Genomic DNA, 23451 nt, shown 5'->3' with positions numbered 1-23451 from the left:
TCGGCCTAAAAAACACCTGAATCATACTCACTAATCTTAATTTGCAATTTGTAACAAATTAAATATTATTGTTGCTATTTCATTATTAATTTACTCCAATATTTCAAAAATATACAACACCCAACTTAATTCATCAAATAGAAAATTCTTACAATTCATCACATAATATATTTTTTACCCGCCCATCTCAAAAGGAAGCTAAGTCATTTTATCATGCAAGGACCAAGTCCATTACTCTCATTCGTTGTCGACATTCATTTTATTAATATGTCTTTTGCACATGAATAAGGTATGAATGTCATTGACATACTGACCTTGCTCATTTATATTGTCTTTTTACATTTTGACAAGAACGCCATCATTTCATACAAATTAGGAAATATATATGGTAAATGGTTTATAGAAAATATTAGATTTTAACATGGTTAAAGAAAATAAAACTAGAAGCACTTTTTCTCAATTTTTAACATGCAAAGATAAAATATAAAATGAGCAAACATTCCTCTATGTAAGCTGTACTACAAAAATCCAATTTTATATTACCTGCTTGTGTAAAATAGTTTTGTAATTACTAAGTAGTTCTAGAATTACAAAAATCCTTCCTTTTTTTTTCTTTTCCCAATCATACACAAGAAAACCTTGTGTTTTTTTCTTTGAATGTCCGTTTGATTAGATAGAAATTTATGATAAAAAGTGGAAGTGAAAGAAAAGAAAATCAAGTTTCTACAGCATTTGTTTAGCATTAAAGTTATGATAGAAAGTGAAAGTGAAAGTGAAGTGAAAGTGAAGTGAAATTAAATTTCTGTCATGCATTTGTTTAGCATTAAAGTTTTTCAAGAAAGTTTTGAGAAAATATGATTTTGTTAATTTGGGTAGGATGAAAGAGATTCTACTTACCAAAATAACCTTTATATCAGTTAAAATTTAAAAAATAAATATTGTGCAATAGATGATAAAAAAAATAAAAATTATAATAAAATAAGGCAACTAATTTTTAGAAGTTGGATTACACATAATTAGAGAGTAGAGGCTCAACTAAATATTAATATTTTTTTCTTTTATTTTTGAACCTCCGCATTAGATATTTTATTTTTTCATTATTAATCAATATTTACATCTAACCACGGTTAAGGGTTGGTGGATTATATTAAAAAAGATGCACCTATCCTATTTTATTGAAAGAAGAAAAAAAAGAAAAAGAAAAGGGAGAGATTGTTTCTATCCACGGTTTAGGGTTGGTGGATTATATTTAAAAAGATGCACCTATCCTATTTTATTGAAAGAAGAAAAAAAAAAAAAAAAATTGTTTCATAAAAATACCCATTGAAAACTCACAAAGTCACAAAAGAAAGAGTTACCTAACAACAAATACAAATAAGTTAGTTGGATAAAATCGAAAAGTCAAATAAAAGGGACTCCTTTCACGGGAAAATAATATTTTCGTGTGTTTTGTGGAAAATTTTTGGGAAAAAATAGACAGATGTGGAAACCAAAATTTTTCTTTCTTTTCTTTTTCCTTCTATCAAAACTCCAAAAAAGTTAAAAAAAAATTTTATTTCCTTTCTTTTCTAGTTGATTTCATCCAACCAAACGAACCGTTAAAGATAGCACTCTTTTATTGATAGTTTCTTTTATTAGTTGAGCATAAGCTCTTTAGGAACGTAATCGTCCACAAATCACATGCATTACTGTCACCTTTGACGAGTTTTGAATTAGCACACCAACAGGCCTGTGGCCTAGCGGTACAAGGCTCTTACTTCCCAAAGGGAGGTCAGGGGTTCGAACCTCAGTGAAGGTAGCGCGTGTGAGTCCCCCAACTAGGAAAAAAAAAAAAAAAAAGTTTTCAATTAGCACAAAAATGGAGAAGAATAATAAAGTAGAGCTGTCCATATACATAGGACTTACTCGGCTTTAATCAAAATTATTAACAATTACTCCTAGATTTCACCAAAAACTTAACCATAGCCAAGCAAATGAAGACAAGAAATTAAGCAGCTAAAGAAAGGAGTGGACCTTTTTCAACTTTGCTACCACATTACAAATTTTATGTGCTGGCAGCCTCCCTCGCTAAGGTTGAAATTAGGGATGGTAACGTGGGCGGGTGTACCCTCTCCCACCACCGCAACCGTTTAAAAACCTCACCCCCGTCGATCCTCACCCAAAACCGCAAAAACGGGAGACTTTCCATCCCATCCCCGCCCCCGTTTAACATCTTTACCTCCGTGGGTACCCGCCCCACCCCGCTTAAGACCAGAAATTTTCTTCCATTTAATTTTTTATCAACTAAAATTATATAATTATTGAAAAGTGTAACAATCCAAATCCTCATGGATCCGGATCATTAAACGGGTCCTTATCCGACCCAAAAACATCCGAGTGTAGTACAGTCATTTCACGTTAAAATTAAATAACAAGGTCCAAAAGGACAAAATGGTAGTTTGCTATAATTGAATAAATTGAGTCTCAAAGTGTAAATCAGTCATTTACTTGCATTACGTAATAAACAAAATAAGGTCCGGGGCAACATAGTCCTTTTTGGTGGTTAAAATATAATTATGACATTTTAGTGGTCATAAAATAATTACTTGCAACTTCAAATGGTGACAAAGTGTAATTTTAAGAACTTAAATAGTAATTATATAAAAAGGCAGAACCGGTCGACGTATGTACATTATACGTCGACTGGTTTGGGTTATGAACAGTGAGGAAACCCACTACTGAGATATCGGTCAACGTATGGGTAGCCATACGTTGACTAGTTTGGGACATGATACTGGTCGACGTATGGGAAGCCATACGTTGACTGGTTTGGAACTTAAGCTACAATGGATACCGGTCGACGTATGGGAAGCCATACGTCGACTGGTTTGCGTTACGTGCAACAACCACTCACTGTGAAGATACCGGTCGACGTTTAGGAAGCCACACATCGACCGGTTCTGGGAAATTCACACTTTCACTCCCCACTGTCTTGTGTAACCCATAAACACCAACTTTAGGTAATCCAACCACCATGTCACTACACTTACGTGAAATTTTATTCACATTTTAACATCAAATAAAAATACCACCACCATCAATAACATAAATTTTCACACGTTACTTAAAATACATAAACTGATTTTGAGTGAGTAAAACTTAATTACATTTTCTCAATAGCCGTGAATACAAATTTAATTACATTCTCAAAACTATAATTGTACATGTAATGGCCAAATACAAAATAGCAAAAAAAAAAAAAAAATTCATCTTTTAATAACTTTTAAGCTTGCGGAGGATTTTCATCCGCCATTTCCTTGCCATGACCTGAAAAAAAATTAATAATATAGTGGGGTGAGCAATTTGCTCAGTAGATGACGCCTAAGACGCACCTTATGAAACCCCATGAATCCCAAAACAAAGAATAGGCCAATAGGAGTTGGGGTCATACCACATAGGGGAGAATACAATATGGTTATCCTTCTCAACACAAATAATAAGATGCAATTGGAGATGCAATGCATGCCGATGTCGCTCCTCATTTTTCACAATCAGAATCATCGCTTTCAAACTGTTAATGTAACCCCCTTTGGTGACTCCGCAGCACTGAGAGAAGGATTGGCTACTGTCCCTGACCTTTGGTGACTCCGCTGCGTCATTATGGGGCCCAGATAGCTCAACCACGCTAGGGCAATCTCCCTAGTTCCCTCTAGGTTACATTAACCTACCGGCCCGTTGGTGACTCCGCAGCAACCGGGTTTTCCAAAACACTTTCATCAAGATATTCTTTTCCAAAACTCCCCATTTTCATTTCAAAACAATTTCTTCCCTTCATGCAACCCAATGGTGTACGTGCATGTCTCATGATCTCAATACTACGAAAATGAGGAATTTGACACAACACAAGTAAGCATGTTCTCATACTTTTAATATTTAAACAATAATGGATTATCACAAAATACAATAGGGCATGCTTTCATACACCATTCATAGCATGTGAACAATACAATAGACATACAACTCATTATGTAAGCATGTTTCTCATATAGCATAATCAAGACAAGTCTTCACATATTCACATATATACAATCAAGACATTTTAGGCTACAATTAACACCAATAAGCATGCTATAACACAATTCAAGTAGAATAACTCACAAAGGTGCATGAATAATGTGAATTAGGAAGCCCCTACCTCAAAATGAGCAAAACCCTTGAAATGGGTCAAGGAATTCGAAAATCAAGGAGGGCACCAAATCTGAAATTGCTTGTATATATGCGTAGAGCTCGTCGTGCTCTTCGTTTTGCCTCAAACAGCACCTAAATCCGGCAAGTAATGAAGGAGCTATCAAGCTTCAAAGATTTGAAACAAAAGAAGCAGGAAAATTGAAGTTTGAGAGAGTGAAAGAGCTGGTAGTGGGGAGAGAGAGAATTAAGAGACCAAAAATGGTCTCTAACCATTATTTACACTAGTGGTGGGTCCCGCCACTTCTTTTTATTTTCTCTTTTTCTTTAATCCTCCATTTACACCACATAGATAAAAATACACTACCTACGAATACCACTTAATCCACATAAATTAAAATGCACAAAAATAAAATTGGACACTATTAAGATCCCGTACACAAAACGTGAAAGGACAAAAATGCCCTTGCGGCGACACGAATTTCAGAAAATTGAAAAACGCTGAAAATCGAAAACGTCACAATCTACCCTCCTTAAAGAGATTTCGTCCTCGAAATCTATCTTCCTTAAGAAGAAGGCCCACCGTCGCCCATTCACGAAGAACACCTCACATAACTCTAAGACCATGAATTCAACAACATTATTGCCTTTAGCATCGGGTGTCACCAATACTGCCACAAAAACCACTGCGGTTAACCGACTCTCACCACATCATACACAAAACCAACCAGACCATACGCCTGACTCATAATGGACATCGATCCACTCGACACTGCCACAAAAGGCTTTTAACTCAAAAGGAAAACGGTCACCAAATCACTAATTAAGACGACATGCAAATCACAATTCATCCCCTAAAGAATAGACACACAAAACCACAAACAAGGAATTCCGTCCATCTCTCAATCAATTTCAACCCTAATCTACACATTCCTGACAAATCAAATACTTGCTATCAAATACTTAACTACATCATCACCTAATAGTACAAGCGATCACCAATTGCACCATTCAGCAATCATTACATTCAACGACCTCAAGATAATGAAACAATAAATTCCCTCTTGACTACATAATCATGAGTTACCAAAACAAATAAACAATTTATCAGGTACTAAAGACCCCAAATTCTCAAAGCAAGATCTTCAATAATCAATGATCGTATCATAAACCCTTGAATCCACCCTATCACACCAACTTAACCTGCGATACCGTATTCTCACCATTTATGACAACTCGAAACAATTATTGACCTTTGACCCGACATTGTGCTGAAGAAGGATTGATTCAGGGGAAATGGTTGGCCAGGCCATTCTCATCATCGATCCAATCTCAACACAGACGTCGTTCCTGTCATCAGGTTTAAACCTTAAACACATCCCATTAAAGTCCTCAAAACAATCACGAGATCCACTTTCTAATCAATTCGTTGCTCTACATAACCCTAACAACCATACAATCATAAACCTATCCTCAAAACCCCAATCATGTCTCAATCACGTAGCCATAACAAATGAAACAACACAGCATTAATTGTCTCAATCATCGACTAACATCAAAGCTCCCTAATCTTTTTATAATACTCATACAAGAAAAACAACTCCATAGTATCATTCGATTCAATTCTGACCTCATCAAAACATACCATACAACTATCCCTCATCTAAGATCTAAAACCCTAGGATCAATCATTCCTATTATTCTTAATGGAATTCCATCATCATTCTCTAAATGCATAACACCCAAATAATACTAACACTTGTCCTCAAAACACTGCTCAATTCGGACATCATTAAAAACATTCGGAGATACAACTCACATCACATCACCTAGTCATCTTTAACCATTCATTCACGACAAATTCCTTGCCGCCACCACAATAACAAACATCAAAGACACAATCCCCCTTTTGGCAATCCATGCCTCATATCCTATCAGTCAAAACCATTCTCAAAATAAACGTCACAAACTAAAGGCTATACCTCCCTCCGTGGAAGTAAGTCGACCCCTTCAATCAAAACCTCTACTGATGAACCCCAACAGCATAACAAACCACCCCTCAACCTGTCCACCCACGGACATGCACAACTCCTAATTGGAGAACAAGACTCACGACAATCAACGTCCTTGCCAGGACTAGAACAAACGGAAAGGGTAACAAGCCCCGCTCTTTCAAGAGACTAACGACTCAAGCCTGAGTGTACCCAACCACCTGTCACACATTATCCATTAATTGTCCAACCATGGACACCCAATCCCTCCTGAGACGAAATGAACTCCTTACACATAAGGAGTAAACCCAACTGGAACACATATGGGACTACGGACACAATTCTAGGCAACCTTGCCACAAATAAACTGTCACACCCTATCAACACGAATACCTCGCATAAGATACTCCAAAACGCCCATGCTAACCTAAACCAATCAGAGAAAAGCATCAGCACCCTTAACATACTAACACTAGGAACCATCATTGTACATTGGACATTGCGTCCCATCCTACTTGATAATCTCCCGATGGGAAACTCTATGAATTATAATGACACTTTATCATTTCTTCCACCTCTACCTTGTGAAGTCGACACTGCCTCAATCACTGTGCGCGTAAAACCCGTAACCTCATTCACAACTGTCCACTGACTCCTTAAAAGAAAAAAGTGCCCATGCAGTAATACCACTCTCACTAGTTCTAAAAGTTTAAGCCGTCCACAACCGCCTCAACTGACGCACAACCCATCACATGTCTGACAACACACAACAAACGACTCACAATCCCTAATCCGTCCTTAGATCATGCCTAAAACCATCATGCTCATCTGCACTAATCATCACACCACGACATCATAACACCTCCACTGTCACTCATTCCAACAACCATTCAAACCTATTATCCCATCAGACCATCAAGTCACTACTAAAAGATTTTCCCTAAACATACTTAAGAAAATATCATTGTAAACAAAGAACAAGCATAATGCTCATTGCTCCCCATAACAACCACTAGAAAAGAACATCCACACGTCAATGCCATGCCAACAAATCCTCAAACAAAATGAGCATAAAAATCCAAAATGTTCAACACCCAACTGTCTCCTTAAAACCATCAATAATGCGATCAATCACTACTGTCTTCTTGAATACTGGGTTCACTCCAAAACTGACTTACTCTACAATTACAGGAACCTCAAGTACTAATACCCCATGATCATTCTTCCCAAAATAACTTCACAATTCCAATCCCTTATAGACAATAAACCTCCACTACCCATCGCTCCTTCAAAAGTGACACTAACCCGTCATGAAAACACACCTCGTTTATGATACCCGACACCATGGTCAGCAATCCGCAACAAGAAAATTAAAAATCCTATACGGCAATGCTACATGAACAATCCCTAAGAGGGACAACAAACACTACGCCAAACGGTTAACCACACAAGCTATAGTCTACGACAACTACAACCAGGGATCTCTCTAATTGGTATCTAACTGGACACTCAAGTCATACCTACAACTGATCTGTCCAACTAAACAAAAGGGTATACAACTCTCACACCCCCAACACTATCATTTCCCAACCAATCGCTACAATTACCATCCCACAATGGAATGTCCACATCGATTTGATCTAAGTTGTGTGTCCGTAGCTCACCCAGTGTGGTAGCCTTCTGGTGCCACCTGCACACGCTCATGCACACCCGCCCACAGGGCCACAAAACAAAGAAATCAAATAGAACAGGCCATCGAGCCCAAGAGGTCACTCCTCATCCTGGCTCAACATAATCTGTGACCAACACTCTATGGTCACCAAACAACATCACACTTAGCTTCTGCCTTCCTCATTGGAAATCAAAACAAAAGGTGTAACTTGCTTATCTTATCGCCAACTCAAGGTCAACCACAATTCATACTCTCAAAACAACAATCTAAGAGACAAATTCTCAACCTTAAACATCGGTGAACTTCTAAATAAAAACCAAATACCAGCCCTGCACAACCCGTACAACACTAGAACCACACAAGTCATACACTACATGCCACCTCACGTCCTTTGACATTTAATTAACTTTACGTAATGTTAAAAGATCCCACAACTCACACACCATACCCTACGAATCCATCATCCCAAGAGCCCATTTACTACACCGAGGAGACTCAACATAAACTCTCCCCTTGCAAGAAAATGAGAACTTCCATCTCGGAAGACACCTAAGATCAAATCCTTACACCGTTCCTAGTCTCTAGGGAAAAGATTCTTCATGGAACAACGTGTCCAGATCAAACCGGACTCAATAGATCGTATTATTCACATCACCTTGGTCCACAATGCTAACATCTTCCTCATCGTAAGGGATAACTCGCAAAGCTAGTACAGCATAGAAGTGCGCATGCTAGACAATTATATACTGAAAACATAATACCTCTTCATGAGTCATTTGAATTAGTGCTACACACACAACATATAAGTATGCGATCACATAAGCAAATTAACACGTAGGCAGTTAAACAGGTAAGTAAGTAAACAATTTAGCATGCTTCATCAATTATCAAAACACGTAATAATTAATCTCATACGTAATGCAAACAACCCCCCACATAATCCTACATAGGCCTCTACCCGTCGTCCTAAGGTTTTCGAACCATCGCTCTGATACCATTCTATAACGACCCAAATCCTCATGGATCCGGATCATTAAACGGGTCCTTACCCGACCCAAAAACATCCGAGGGTAGTACGGTCATTTCACGTTAAAATTAAATAACAAGATCCAAAAGGACAAAATGGTAATTTGCCATAATTGAATAAATTGAATCTCAAAGGGTAAAACAGTCATTTACTTGCATTACGTAATAAACAAAATAAGGTCCGGGGCAACATAGTCCTTTTTGGTGGTTAAAATATAATTATGACATTTTAGTGGGTCATAAAATAATTACTTGCAACTTCAAATGGTGCCAAAGTGTAATTTTAAGAACTTAAATAGTAATTATATAAAAAGGCAGAACCGATCGATATATGTACATTATACGTCGACTGGTTTGGGTTATGAACAGTGGGGAAACCCACTGCCGAGATACCGGTCGACGTATGGGTAGCCATACTTTGATTGGTTTGGGACATGATACCGGTCGACGTATGGGAAGCCATACGTCGATTGGTTTGGAACGTAAGGTGCAATGGATACCGATTGACGTATGGGAAGCCATACGTCGACTGGTTTGGGTTACATGCAACAACCACTCACTGTGAAGATATCGGTCGACGTTTAGGAAGCCACACGTCGACCGGTTCTGGGAAATTCACACTTCCACTCCCCACTGTCCTGTGTAACCCATAAACACCAACTTTTGGTAATCCAAACACCACGTCACTACACTTGCGTGAAATTTTATTCACATTTTAACATCAAATTAAAATACCACGACCATCAATAACATAAATTTTCACACGTTACTTAAAATACATAAACTGACTTAATTACATTTTCTCAATAGCCGTGAATACAAATTTAATTACATTCTCAAAACTATAATTGTACATGTAAAGGCCAAATATAAAATAGCAAAAAAAAAAAAAAAAAAAAAAAAAATCATCTTCTAACAACTTTTAAGCTTGCGGAGGATTTTCATCCGCCATTTCCTTGCCATGACCTGAAAAAAAATATAATAATATAGTAGGGTGAGCAATTTGCTCAGTAGGTGACGCCTAAGACGCACCTCATGAAACCCCGTGAATCCCAAAACAAAGAATAGGCCAATAGGAGTTGGGGTCATACCACATAGGGGAGAATACAACATGGTTATCCTTCTCAACACAAATAATAAGATACAATTGGAGATGCAATGCATGCCGATGTCGCTCCTCATTTTTCACAATCAGAATCATCGCTTTCAAACTGTCAATGTAACCCCCTTTGGTGATTCCGCAGCGCCGAGAGAAGAATTGGCTACTGTCCCTGACCTTTGGTGACTCTGCAGCATCATTATGGGGCCCAAATAGCTCAACCACGCTAGGGCAATCTCCCTAGTTCCCTCTATGTTACATTAACCTACCAGCCCGTTGGTGACTCCGCAGCGACCGGGTTTTCCAAAACACTTTCATCAAGATATTCTTTCCCAAAACTCCCCATTTTCATTTCAAAACAATTTCTTCCCTTCATGCAACCCAATGGTGTACGTGCATGTCTCATGATCTCAATACTATGAAAATGAGGAATTTGACACAATACAAGTAAGCATGTTCTCATACTTTTAATATTTAAATAATAATGGATTATCACAAAATACAATAGGGCATGCTTTCATACACCATTCATAGCATGTGAACAATACAATAGACATAAAACTTATTATGTAAGCATGCTTCTCATATAGCACAATCAAGACAAGTCTTCATATATTCACATATATACAATCAAGACATTTTAGGCTACAATTAACACTAATAAGCATGCTATAGCACAATTCAAGTAGAATAAATCACAAAGGTGCATGAATAATGTGAATTAGGAAGCCCCTACCTCAAAATGAGCAAAACCCTTGAAATGGGTCAAGGAATTCGAAAATCAAGGAGGGCACCAAATCTGAAATTGCTTGTATGTATGCGTAGAGCTCGTTGTGCTCTTCGTTTTGCCTCAAACAGCACCTAAATCCAGCAAGTAATGAAGTAGCTATCAAGCTTCAAAGATTTGAAGCAAAAGAAGAAGGAAAATTGAAGTTTGAGAGAGTGAGAGAGCTGGTAGCGGGGAGAGAGAGAATTGAGAGACCAAAAATGGTCTGTAACCATTATTTACACTAGTGGTAGGTCCCGCTACTTCTTTTTATTTTCTTTTTTTCTTTAATCCTCCATTTACACCACATAGATAAAAATACACCACTTACAAATATCATTTAATCCACATAAATTAAAATGTACAAAAATAAAATTGGACACTACTAAGATCCCATACACAAAATGTGAAAGGTCGAAAATGCCCTTGCAGCGACACGAATTTCTGAAAATTGAAAAACGCTGAAAATCGGAAACATCACAAAAAGATTCATACAAAATATGGAGAATAAATAGTTTAACATAAAATTGAATATTAAAAACATTCTAATGATCGCGCAAGCTACTTGTTCTAGATTTTTAGATTTTGTTGCAAAACAAACTATCTCAATATATATACTAATGAAATATGGGTACTCATGCGAAATATATATACTAATGAAATTAGGGTACTTAAGTAATTTTCCTATCTAAACGGGTCGGGTAGGGGCGGGGCGACCTGCCCCCGCCCCCACACCGAACCCGCGCGGGTTTTCAATAACATCAAACTATCACCTCCCAAATAAACTAAACGGTCCCCCAAAATCGCAAAAAATGGGACTGGGCCGGGCTGGTACCCGCGGGGGCAGGGCAAATTGCCATCCCTAGTTGAAATCTCGCTTAAGTTTCCTATCCCCTTTTAAACGTACTTGAATTTATCGAAATGGTCACTGAAGATTAATCTTGCTTGTGTGCCATGTCGTTTTACGGCTGAAACCTTCTTTTAGGGTTCCAAAATCGCATTTTATTATCTTATAGGAGGCCTGCTGATTATTTCAAGATTTTTGTTGAAGGCCTAAACGAACTCAGATTGCTCTCAAATTTTAGATTTAATAGTTTTTGTTGATTAGGTTTCTTATTCTATTTTTCAGAATTTTTATAAAGAATTTATTTTTAGGTTTATTTCTAGGATTAGTTTCTTTACATTTTTAGTTTTCTTCTAGTGTTAGGTTTTCTTTATTATAAATATACATGTAACACAGAGAGCAGAATTACATATTCGATTATCAATACAATTATAAGATTTATCTGAATTTATCTCTTGCTTTGTGGATTCAAAGTACCATACTTTGTGGATTGGATTGGTGGCAACGGTTCGTGGTTCAGTTCAAGTTTGCGTTGATGATGTGTTTCGCAGCTAATCGAACATAGGTTATATTCTTGTATATCCATGTAGGTCTCCAACCTATGCGTATTATTCCGATGATGAGGAGTTCATATTTAGTGATCGAGGTAGACGCAACAATCATGAACTTCAAAAAAAACTTGAGCTACTTAAATCATCATGATTTAATGAAAAGCAAGTGGGTGGCTCTGATATCAATTGAAGGATAAAACGGTAGCGATTATAAAATTTTTTAAATCTTATCCACGTGATTTTTCATCAAATCAAGAAGTACGGAAAAACGATCTCATACCTTTTTGACAATTGATTAATCATCAACACTCTGAGAATAACAGTGAATTGGATTGTTCATCCTTTGACCTTGAATACCAATGAGTCTTCACCTCTATGACCCCGATTAAATTATCATGATTTAATGAAAAGTAAGTAGGTAGCTCTGATACCAATTGAAGGATAAAACAGAAGCGATTATAAAATTTCTGGATCTTATCCACGTGATTTTTCATCAAATCAAGAAGTACTGAAAATGGATCTCATACCTTTTTGACAATTGATTAATCGTCAACACTCCGAGAATAACAGTGAATTTTATTACTCTTCCTTTGACCTTGAATATCAATGAGTCTTCACCTCTATGACCTTGATGATAGGTTTGTGGAACCGCGACCTTTTCGATCTCTCACTCTTTATATTTTGTATCGCAGCGTTACAGAACTATATCATATCTAATTAATTACAATAAGCACCACAATAATATTGTAATTGCACTCTAGGATTTAGAAATGACTACAAGGCCCCGTCTACTAAATAATTACATATAAGCCCTTCCACTATCGAATATTCATAAGTAGTCCCAGGAAAATATATACCGTCTTAATCCTTATAATCATTGAATTAAATTATTTTATAAAAGAATTTTACAAAATAAATATTTTTCTAAATAAATAATCGAAAAATAATTTAGTAAACATTTTACTAAAATGCCCTAGTCAGGTTCCTGTGTTAACTTATTAAATTGCATCAAGGGGATATTTTAACTCTTATAAAGAGTGTGGATTCCATGTTGAGCATTTGTGTTCCCAGAGCTCTAACATTATCCACCCAAGATACCGTGGTAAGTCAAAGTGACTAGTATTGAAACTTGAGTTCACTAAATCCCTCAGGATTTAAAGTCAATGAATTTAGTAGATAAGAAACATACCAAAATAATAACAGTATATTGTATGGTGTGATCTTATGGTGATCTAGTTTAGTATACTCCAAGCACACTAACACATTGTCTTAGAGTCAACTACCCCAATGGTCGAGACAAATTCTCTTATCTTATAGAGGTCAAGTGTGTTACAGTCTTACAGATAAAAGTGCTAACTTTTATCATTGACTACGAACAATGCCAAGGTGTAAGAAACCGGTGAGCCCAAATCTCATGCGTGTAAATCTCATTCACAAACTTAAGTTACCTATAATGCAACTTGAAGATTATAATGCATCTCATACAAATATATATAAAGCCCAATGCATGAATATTTAATTAATTAATAAAATATCGAATAAATAATAAATAATTAGCTTGTAGGGCATATGATCCCAACACCAAAGCCTATCTTTGCTGACCAAAAAATCTCAAGCCAATCCACATTAAGCTGCTGTTTGAATATCAACCAATTTCCTCAACCCAAGCCCACCTTCAGTTTTGGTTCGAGTGATGAGATCCCAATTCATCAGATGAATTTTCCTTGTATTTTCTTTGCTGCCCCAAGCAAACTCTCTTCACATTCTCTGAATTTTATGAATGATAGAAGAGGGAAGATTATAGATACCACACCAATAAAACACAATAGGGGTCACCACAGTCTTCAATAACTTTACTCTCCCTGCTGTAAATAGAAGTTTAGTATTCCAACAAAGGATTTTGTTGGAAACTTTATCAATTAAGCCTTGGCAGTGAGAGGCTTTCAATCCGGTTGGGCAAAGAGGAAGGCCTAAATATTTGATTGGAATAGTGCCGTCTGTTCAATTCAAGACCCGTAGCAGCCTTTGTTTTCTTCGGACAGCCTTGGAAAATAGGACCCTACTTTTGAGATGACTTGCTTGCAAACCTGCGGTCTCTTCAAACTGCTGAAAATTTTAGTTAATGTTCTAGCATTAGAGATAGATGCCTTACAAGCCACTAGAAGATCATCCGCAAAAAATATATGAGTAAAAGTTGAGTGAGCTTGAGTTAGTGAATGAAGAAGGCTTAGAGTCCTCTTTTGCACTGCTGCATTAATAGTTTGTGAAAGATGTTCAGTGACCAGAGTGAAAAGAAGAGGAGAAAGAGGGCAGCCTTGTCTAAGGCCCCTAGCTGGTTGAATAAATCCTGCTGGGGTCCCATTGATGAGGATTTCCCCTATAATTGAACAATTGGGAAAATTATACGAATCTCCCCTATAGAATGACTATTATAAAGACCTCCCACCCTAATTTAAAAATAATACTGACCTTTCATATAGTTCTAGTAAAAGGAAAACCAACATCCCCACTAATAAAATTCGTCAATGTTGTTGGTTGATTTCATGCTTGAAAAAATATCTGAAAACTCAATTTTGCTCTCAAAATGCTTGAAAAAATATTTTTATTCAAGCATTCGATATGTCAAGAGCACCAATATGGGAGGAATTTTACTTGGTGGATACCACGTTTGGGATTGACCTTATTGTGACCTACAATAGCATTCTTCTCTTACTAACCAAAATACGAATCACTTAATAATCTTTACCGTATATATCAAGTTTTAGTTTCCTCCCATATTTCCAAGATTACCCTTGGAGGAGCATTTTCAGGTTCTCTCTCGCTTGCTGCTGGGAGATCCTAAAAGCTAATGATTGGTGTTTATTTAATAAGTTTATTGGGCAAAGTATTTGTATGCAGATTGCTGTAATAAGGAAGGTATGTTGCATTAATGTTGCTGTGCTTTTAAGTCTAATTCTTACATTTAAATATTTTTAACCCAATACATTTTAAAATTTGAGCTAAAACCCCATGGTTTGTTTTTTTCTTAAAAAAAAATTCACAAATTGATCCTGCTGTGTCTTGGCCGTGTCCTTGGCGTATTCAGGCTGTGTTTATCTCAAAAAATAATCATTTAAAAATGTGAATAATTCTAGTCACTTTTAGTCGTGTTATCTATAGGTGTCCAACTGTCATGTGTGTCCGATGGACACCGTCGCGGCACCTCCAAAAACGTACATGCCCGTGCTTCCTAGTATTTACTCAGAAGGAGGAGCTTTTGGACTCCTAGATTTCCTCCTCCTAGTTCTTGGACTTGGTCGTAACTTACTGTTGAAGCTGAGGTCAATCACACCTTTGGGGATATTGTTGATCAATTCTAATATAAATGCATCAAAAATTGATAGTGCAATTGGATAGTAGGATAGACCTTCGATGTTTGGACGAATCGTATTCAGTATACGCGTGTGCGTTCGAATCCCTCCGATGCACAAGTCCGCGACTTAAATCTATACCTGTCTAAATTGATTCAAAGAAAATTATTGCTTCTGATAGCTATGTGTAGGAGATCTAGTGAGCAGTTCTTCTTTCTTTCCCCTTTAATGATATGCTTTATTCACCAAAAACACAGAAAGGTCTTGACCCAAGCAAGTGGCCACCTAAAAAGTGTAGCAAATTACTGTGCTTGTGAGCACCTAACATTGATCATCAGGTTTAATGGATGGGACCGAGGAGGGAGAGAAGGAAGGTCCTGTAATTCCCTGATATTTCCGAGCGAACTACATCATTCAATGACTTCTTGTAAATCTTGTGGTACTCAGCTTTTATGTACTGCATATCAATCTCAGACCTCGTCACAATTAACCTTGTAAGTTTCTTTTCATCAGTTCCAAACCCTTTCATTGCCTTCTGTAGTTCCTGCAAAGTTCCAAAGGTGTGTAAGATGCATGCAATTCGATCTCCTACAGATTGGTACAGATATATATATATATATATATATATATATATATATATAGTGGTATTAAATGTTATTGATTCAAAAATGCATAAAAAAATGTATATAAATAATAATAATAATAATAATAAACACTTCTAAATGTAGTATAGATATAGAAGATGGTTTCCGTGGCAACAAACGACGCTATACAATACAGAACATTATGCTTTTTCTGGGATAGTTTTCATAGCATCCAAACACATAACTAAATGAATATCAACCTTTGCAAAATACTTGGCGGGATTTTCTGCAACGCGTAGGATTGTCAAAAGTGCAAGCTCAAATTTTCCGGAAGTTTCGCTCTTCACAGCCTGCCACAAATGTTTAGGCATTATAATAAGAATTTATGATGCCAAAAGAGACGAATAGAAAATAAGGACTATTCCACACCTTTTTCAGTGACTTCTTATGCTTCTTTCGGTAAGCAGAGTTGATAGCAGCTAAATGTGCACTGCTTCGTTCACTGAAAATGCGGATAAAAGTTTTCTCATCCGTTCCCATTTTTTTCTCCCCTGCTTTATAGAGAGCCATTTCATCCGCTTCAACCATATGCATATCAACCTCAAAGCCTTCATGTCGAGATGTGCTTATATATGCAACCAAAAGCTACATCATTCATTTCACTTTGTTAACATAGTTAGATTATATTATATGCTACCCTAATTATATTATATTATAGCTGTTGTAATAGTGATTTACTAGCCGATTGATGTTAGCCTATTTATACCTGCTTTGTATCATTATCATTAACATCAATTCTATATATATCAATTCAATATATTCTTTCATATTATATTTCTCTCTCTGTCTTTCTATCTCTGATAATCAACATGGTATCAGAGCACCGCCGGAGATGTCGGCATAAGCCTCATCTCCGGTGGCGGTCCAAGGTCCTCAATTAAACCAACCTCTGAGTCATCGTCTCTGCCTCTGTTCTCAACTCTGACCTTCTTCTCTCTCTCTCTCTAACTGTAAAGTCCGCAAGAATAAAAAAAAAAAAAAAAAATCAAAACCCATAGCTTTCAGTTTCCATAGCCCGCTGTCTCTCAACTCTCAAGCTTTGCCTTTGCCCCACTGCCAATCTGTGGTGTCCCACTCCTCTGTATCCCTCCGAGTCCCGGCCCCAACCCATCCCTGGAAGGGGCCGAAATGGCCTTCCCAGACTTCACTCCTCACGCCGACGCGATCTGCGTCGGCACACTCAGCGCCAACTGGTTACCAGCCATGAAGTCCGCCGCCAAGGTGTCCAAATCAACCTAATTGGGATTCGTCGAAGAGGTTGCCAGCGTGAACCCATCCGCCCTCAGATGGCAGCACAGACTCTGTACCCAGTTCATTCTTCCAGTCTCCAAACTTGCGCCCCTCACGTCCAGAATCATTCATCTACACGATCGGACTAGAGATCAACGGGTTTCGTTGCTTCCACCGCCGATAGAATTTCATCTGTCACCTTACCTCTCTCTACAACCGCCGATTCAGTTCCAAGCTTGCCGACTATTCCTCTAACAGCCAAGCTCCCTCCAGCTCTCCGTAGCTCGTAGCCAAACATCAGAAATAGTACCATACCAGGTCAAGCTCTATGACTTCGACTCAACGGTTCTCATCTCCATCGCTGGCTCCGGTGTCTTTGCAGTCACTGTCGGTATACCGCTGTGTAGACCCAGTATCATAGCCGATACGTCCTTTCTCTCTCATCAAATCTCCTCTGCAATGAAGAGAGAAACAGTTTATAACTCCACCACTGAAGATCCATGTCAGCGAGATCCAGAAACTCGAAATTCCAACATCGGCGTGGCGAAAGCCCAAAGTTGTTATGGCCGGCCCCGGGGTGAATCCACCGATGCTTCATCGCAGTTCCTCATTGTGAAACTCTCTGTCCATCTTGCTCATCGCCGACACCGTCCAAGGCGTTTCAGATTGTCAGCACTATTAGCACCGATCTCAACTCAGGTTGCTTCTCTACCAGCTCCTCTGATTTCCGACGCTCCCGCATCGTCTCACTCTGCCATTTCTCTATCGATTCTTGGCTCTTCTCATTTACCTCCCTGGCTGACTCAACACCCATCTCACTTTCTCTCTCTAAACCAATTTTCTTTCTATCTCTATACATTAGCCAAAAGTGCAGGCCCACATGTCTGTCACAATTCAATATATATATATATATTTGTTTACTTGTTTGGACTGTTCCAAACCCAGTTCAGTATTTAGCCTAGATAAATCTTTGGCCCAGTTCGATAAAGGTTTGGCCCAATTTCAGATTCAAGTTCTAAGCGCTCCTGATATCCCTCTAGAACTTGAGGGGGCCTATTCCGACCAGTTCCAGTTTTCGGAGTACAGCCCACCTAGTTTCTCGGCATTGATCTGGCTCTATCATGCGCTTCCAAGCGCCATGTCATCAACATTTCTATCACACGCTTCCAAGCACTGTCATGTGCCTTAGTGCACCTCAAGTGGTAATCCCATTCTCAATGTGCTCCCAAGCACCTCAAGTGGTAATCCCACTCTCGCCGTGCTTTTAAGCACTCTCAACATGTCGAAACTTTGCAGTTTCGTCACCTGAAGTGGTAAATTCCACTCTATGATTCCACTCAATTATTAGCTTTCAAGAGCTCATGGCTACCATATCTGTCGTAAAGTGGTCTTTATGTGCCTGTGCGCATCTCAACTGGTTATACCACTCTACCAAGCGGTAATCCCGCTCTGTCTTACGCATCTGTACGTCTCTCAAGTGGTAAATTCCACTCTAATAATTGCTTTCAAGAGCTCTCTCAAGGCTACCACACTTGCCGTAAGTAGTCTATCATGTGCACCTCAACATATCAGATCTTCACAACATCGGTACCGTCTTCTGCTCCAGATTTTCTCTCCAAACTCAAGTTGGTTTCTGCTCTACCAACTTGAATTTGAGGGGGGATGTTAACATAATTAGAATATATTATATGCTACCATAATCACATTATATTATAGCCATTGTAATAGTGATTTACTAGCCGTTTGATGTTAGCCTATTTATACTTGCTTTGTATCATTATCATTAACATCAATTCTATATACATCAATTCAATCTATTCTTTCATATTATATTTCTCTCTTTGTCTTTCTATCTCTGATAATCAACACACTTGATATATCAATTTATCCATGAATATAAAGAAATGAAATTTTTTTAATAAGAAAAATTTAAGAACTAAATCGGAGAAGTTGATGGTGGTGTTTGTTGTGGCAATTGTAACATCAACACAATGAACTCTATGCACAGTTATTTTGGGGAATCAATAATGTTAAAAATTAGGTCTCTATAGAGTCTAACTAGCCTAAACTCACATTCTAAGATCAATTCAGTTAAAAGATAAACTGAGACGAAAGAGAGATGCTTACCTTTTCATGATCTCCAGAGGCATGTTTTTCAATATCATGTTTAAGGTCGACCTTATTCATTGAATAGTAGGCTTGCTTGAACAAGTGTATCTGGGATGGAGTACGAGAGCATATCACTTCAGTGGCAACTTCAAGGCAGTTCCCTTTTAGTGCCTCCGTCAATATAACAGCATCACGTACTGCTGGATCATGCATCCACAGAAGAACTGCCGCCTGATACACACACACACACACACACACACACAAGATTACCATAAGAAAGAAGCCACAAGATAGAAATGAAGGAGTAGAAGTTGTATGTTGATACCTCTAAATCGCCGCTAAGCTCAGAAGCCAATTTTTTGCGCAGGTCAGCAGAAAACATTGCTCTGTATTCTTGTTGGATAAGAGCGCGCTGTGTTGCATCACGGTAGGCAACAATATTGATCACTGCTTCAGCATCACAGCCAAATCCTGGAGGGAGTAGAAAAAGACATACAAATTGAAATAAGTAGTGAACACAATGAAATTTCTTGAAAACCAGTCTTCTACTGTATTTATTTATTTCATTCAATTAATTTATAATGTATATTTTGGAGTTGGGAAGTTTTCAAACTTCAGATATATATTTGTGAAAATGCAATTGCTTGACTTTCTAAATGAAACATGAATTTTGGGACAACCAGAAATAGAAAAAGAAACAACCATTTTACAACTGAGGAAGTACTTTTCAGTCAATTGGAACTTTTGTCATTTTAATGAATTAAAAAATTAAAATAATTTAGAAAAAAATATTAATTTTTTGAAAATTTTCCTTCCAAAATCTAATGCGTACAAGAAGTCACATGATAAACATCATGTTTTGATTTAATATTTTATAAAGAGAACTATGAGGTCATGACTATAACACCCTTACATCTGGTATTAGGATCATCTCCGGTGCACTAGATGATTTTATGCATTTTAAATCAAAAAGCTAATCCACATATCTTACGCAACACTAATGCGATACTGATGCAAACACTTATACGACATGTTTACTTCAAGGATGCACCACCGAGGATGCAACATATCAAATTGAGAATGCAACACATTTACAACGAAGTATCCTTGATTTAATGATTTTGCAAATGGTGGGGCATGGTGTACGTTGAATCCTCAATAAATGGCATTGCGTGGTATTTTGCATCATCGATTTAAATGTATTCATTGATTTAAATGTATGACAAAGTACAATACACAAAGCTATACAGGAGAGGATCAAGTCCCTTAAATGTTAAATTAATTTTACATAATCCAAGGTTCACATTTCACATTGATGGTATTCTATACAAAGTTATTGATGGTATAACAAAAACCAATCTAATGTGAAATTGGCCATTTAGAGGGATGCCTCAAAGGCATGGAATTTGGCATATATATCGTTTTTATATTTTCTTGGGGTCTTAACCTATGTAAGTGATTAAAAGTAATACTATTACAAGAGCTCTTTCATGATAAGAGGCATCAATTCTCCTTATTTAACTACTGAAATGAATGATTTATTAAATGATTTTCACAAAATTGTCTCAATAGATTGATGCAATGAGAATATGTTTGTGTGGCATTTCCAAGGAGAATAAAGTTTAGATATAAATTATTATAGCTAACAATTAAAAAATAAATCCCAATTTTAATATAAAAACTATTTTGTGGCTTTGTGCATTAGATTTTTTAAAAACTAGATTGCAATGTGATAATCGAGACCTAATGGATTTAGTTATACTGGATTTGATTAATAATTGTGTTAAAAATTGGAACCAAGCCCTAATTAGTTTTCAAAGAGGGAATGATGTCAAACTACAGAGTATGAAAACTGTGGCACCCAAATAAACAATACTTAACAAGCAATGCCATGTCTCCTTTTAGAAATTTGAAATTCATCAACCCTCTAAGACTTTAAGGACATGAATTGATTGGTAGTTAAGTTGTAGAACACTAGTGAAAATTTATACAACTGACTGTTTAATAGGAATACTTACACTCATACCTATAGCATGCCTCTTGCAATTTGAACTCTCGACCTCTCTTTGGAAAGGAGAGATCATACCACGGAGTATATATATTAAATATATATTAAAAATACTCATTTAATTACTGATGGATTGAGTATGGGAAACAAATAGTATTTAAACCTTGAGAATAATAGAGAAACTCAGAGTTAAATCTAGGGCAAAGTACAACAAACACACCTCGACTATGGGCCTTTTCCAGTAAACTCTCCTTGTCTAAATTTTTACCAAAGAACGCCCTCCAACTATTGAAGGGAATAAAGAGTGAATATTTGGACCAAAATACCCTTATTGCTATTTTATTTAAATCCTAATTCATCCTAACTTCAAAAATTCATATCTCAAAAACAGTACATCAAAAAAGTAATATACATGCACGAGAAGCTTATGAAACAAGAATTTCATAAATATAAGATTTGTTCAACAAGCAACCATAATCGGAGAGAAATAGTCAATTTAAGAATCTGTTCCAGCAACCTTATTTTATTTTTAAAAGATAAAATACTCAAATATATTTTTTCAAAATTATTCATTTGCATATGGAGCATAACATAAAAAAAATATAAATAAATAAATTAATTAATTAATTAATCCCAATAGAGAAGGATCCAGACCTAAATTCATTACTTTTTATTGAAATTCTTGACAAAATTGAACAAACACACATAAAGAGAAGAAAAATCAACAAAGCAAAAAGTTAGAAATACATTGACAGAGAAGCCCCTTCAACAAAAGATAAAACAAGAAATCATTACTACCCCGAAATTAAAATTGCTGAAGATGATTAAATATCATAAACCCACCAAACAAAGTCATGTATATTTAAAGTCTTGAAAGTAATTTCAGAGAGAGAGAGAGAGAGAGAGAGTACCCTTGAAAGCATGGTGAAGTTGGGTAGCATCGTCCCGTGGGGATGTAAGAACAGGAGGAACAGTCAGAGAGGCCATATCTCTCTCTGTGATCAAAGTCGGTTGTTTCAAATGCGTAAAAGATGAGACTACTCGTACTTCATCCACATTATGGATCCAGCATACAACAAATTTTACGCCTCTTGGTTATGAACTGCTGCCATTTTTGGCATCAAGGGCACGTGTAAAAGCAAGGACTTATATTTCGTCTTATCAGGTAATATTTTCTATGTAAGGACACGTGACACCAATTAGGATGACCCATTTTTTGTGCTGCACCAAGAGCAAAATTGCACATGATATTAATGATAGAACAAGTCAAATAGTAGACAGATGTGTAAATTAGACATACTAGTAGTGATTTTGGACTTCTTTTGCTTCAATTATCTTCAAACAATTTTCAAATTTCAATTGTTTTAAGAAAATTATGAAAGGCTCTAAAAATAATTTTCAAATTTTAATTGTTCTTAAAAATTGTTTTTCAATTTTTAATTATCTCGCTTTAGTGATTGGTTAAAAATTAATCAGAACACCTGGTCTCTTCTGATTAATTTTCAACCAATGACAGTAAATAATATATTCTTTTTAAATTTTTATTTTACAGTTTTGTGATGGGTTGACCAATCAAAAGAATCCCTCAGGTATTGTGATTGATTTTCAGTTGACTGATTCCCGATCAACTATCACGGCTCCCTGGCATTTCTCTAAATCAAATCCAACTGCTTGAGCTATTAAAACTCAACTAACTTAAATCATACGTGACCAGTTTGAATAGGTTCAGTTTTATGACCTACATCCTCCTTGTCATCATTCTCAAAAGAATCAGAAATTCTTTTTCCTTTTTTTTATTTTTTTTTATTTTTTTTTTATTGGTTGTCTTATAGAACAATAAAAATGCATAAACAAAATGTTTACACCCTAATTTTCAGCTGTCGCCCTTCAATCAAAAAGTGGCACGTGGCAAGTTCCAATGAAACTTAAAGCATCATATTCTTATTCCAATGGCCAGTAGGAGCTTAGCACATGGCCATATAGAGGTGAATGTATCA

The 23451-nt window shown here is 36.8% G+C and overlaps 1 protein-coding gene across 1 annotated transcript; it reads right to left on the bottom strand.

The window, feature by feature from the left end:
- Positions 1 to 15525: 15525 nt before the first annotated feature.
- Positions 15526 to 22551, bottom strand: LOC132284571 (annexin D5-like). Its single transcript, XM_059786681.1, has 6 exons — positions 22366 to 22551; positions 19772 to 19917; positions 19465 to 19677; positions 16477 to 16692; positions 16308 to 16397; positions 15526 to 16007 (listed from the first exon to the last, which is right to left on the bottom strand). The coding sequence occupies exons 1-6, from the start codon at positions 22439 to 22441 to the stop codon at positions 15804 to 15806; spliced, it is 945 nt and encodes a 314-aa protein (XP_059642664.1). The 5' UTR covers positions 22442 to 22551; the 3' UTR covers positions 15526 to 15803.
- Between the last annotated feature and the right edge of the window lie 900 nt (positions 22552 to 23451).

The sequence above is a fragment of the Cornus florida genome, unplaced genomic scaffold (genome assembly GCF_030987335.1).
Source record: "Cornus florida cultivar Cherokee Brave unplaced genomic scaffold, ASM3098733v1 CherokeeBrave_3.0.0_Hap2_Chr11, whole genome shotgun sequence".
Lineage (NCBI taxonomy): Eukaryota > Viridiplantae > Streptophyta > Magnoliopsida > Cornales > Cornaceae > Cornus > Cornus florida.
The sequence above is the reverse complement of the archived record's forward strand: the minus strand, read 5'-3'. Positions and strand labels throughout refer to the sequence as shown.

What these genes read in the sequence shown, in the direction of transcription:
- LOC132284571 (XM_059786681.1), bottom strand. Translation starts at nt 22,441, where the DNA reads ATGGCCTCTCTGACTGTTCCTCCTGTTCTTACATCCCCACGGGACGAT. An exon ending in ATAAGAAGTCACTGAAAAAG is followed by an intron (nt 16,398 to 16,476) that starts GTGTGGAATAGT and finishes CATTTGTGGCAG; the next exon opens with GCTGTGAAGAGCGAAACTTC. An exon ending in CCGCCAAGTATTTTGCAAAG is followed by an intron (nt 16,008 to 16,307) that starts GTTGATATTCAT and finishes GGAACTTTGCAG; the next exon opens with GAACTACAGAAGGCAATGAA.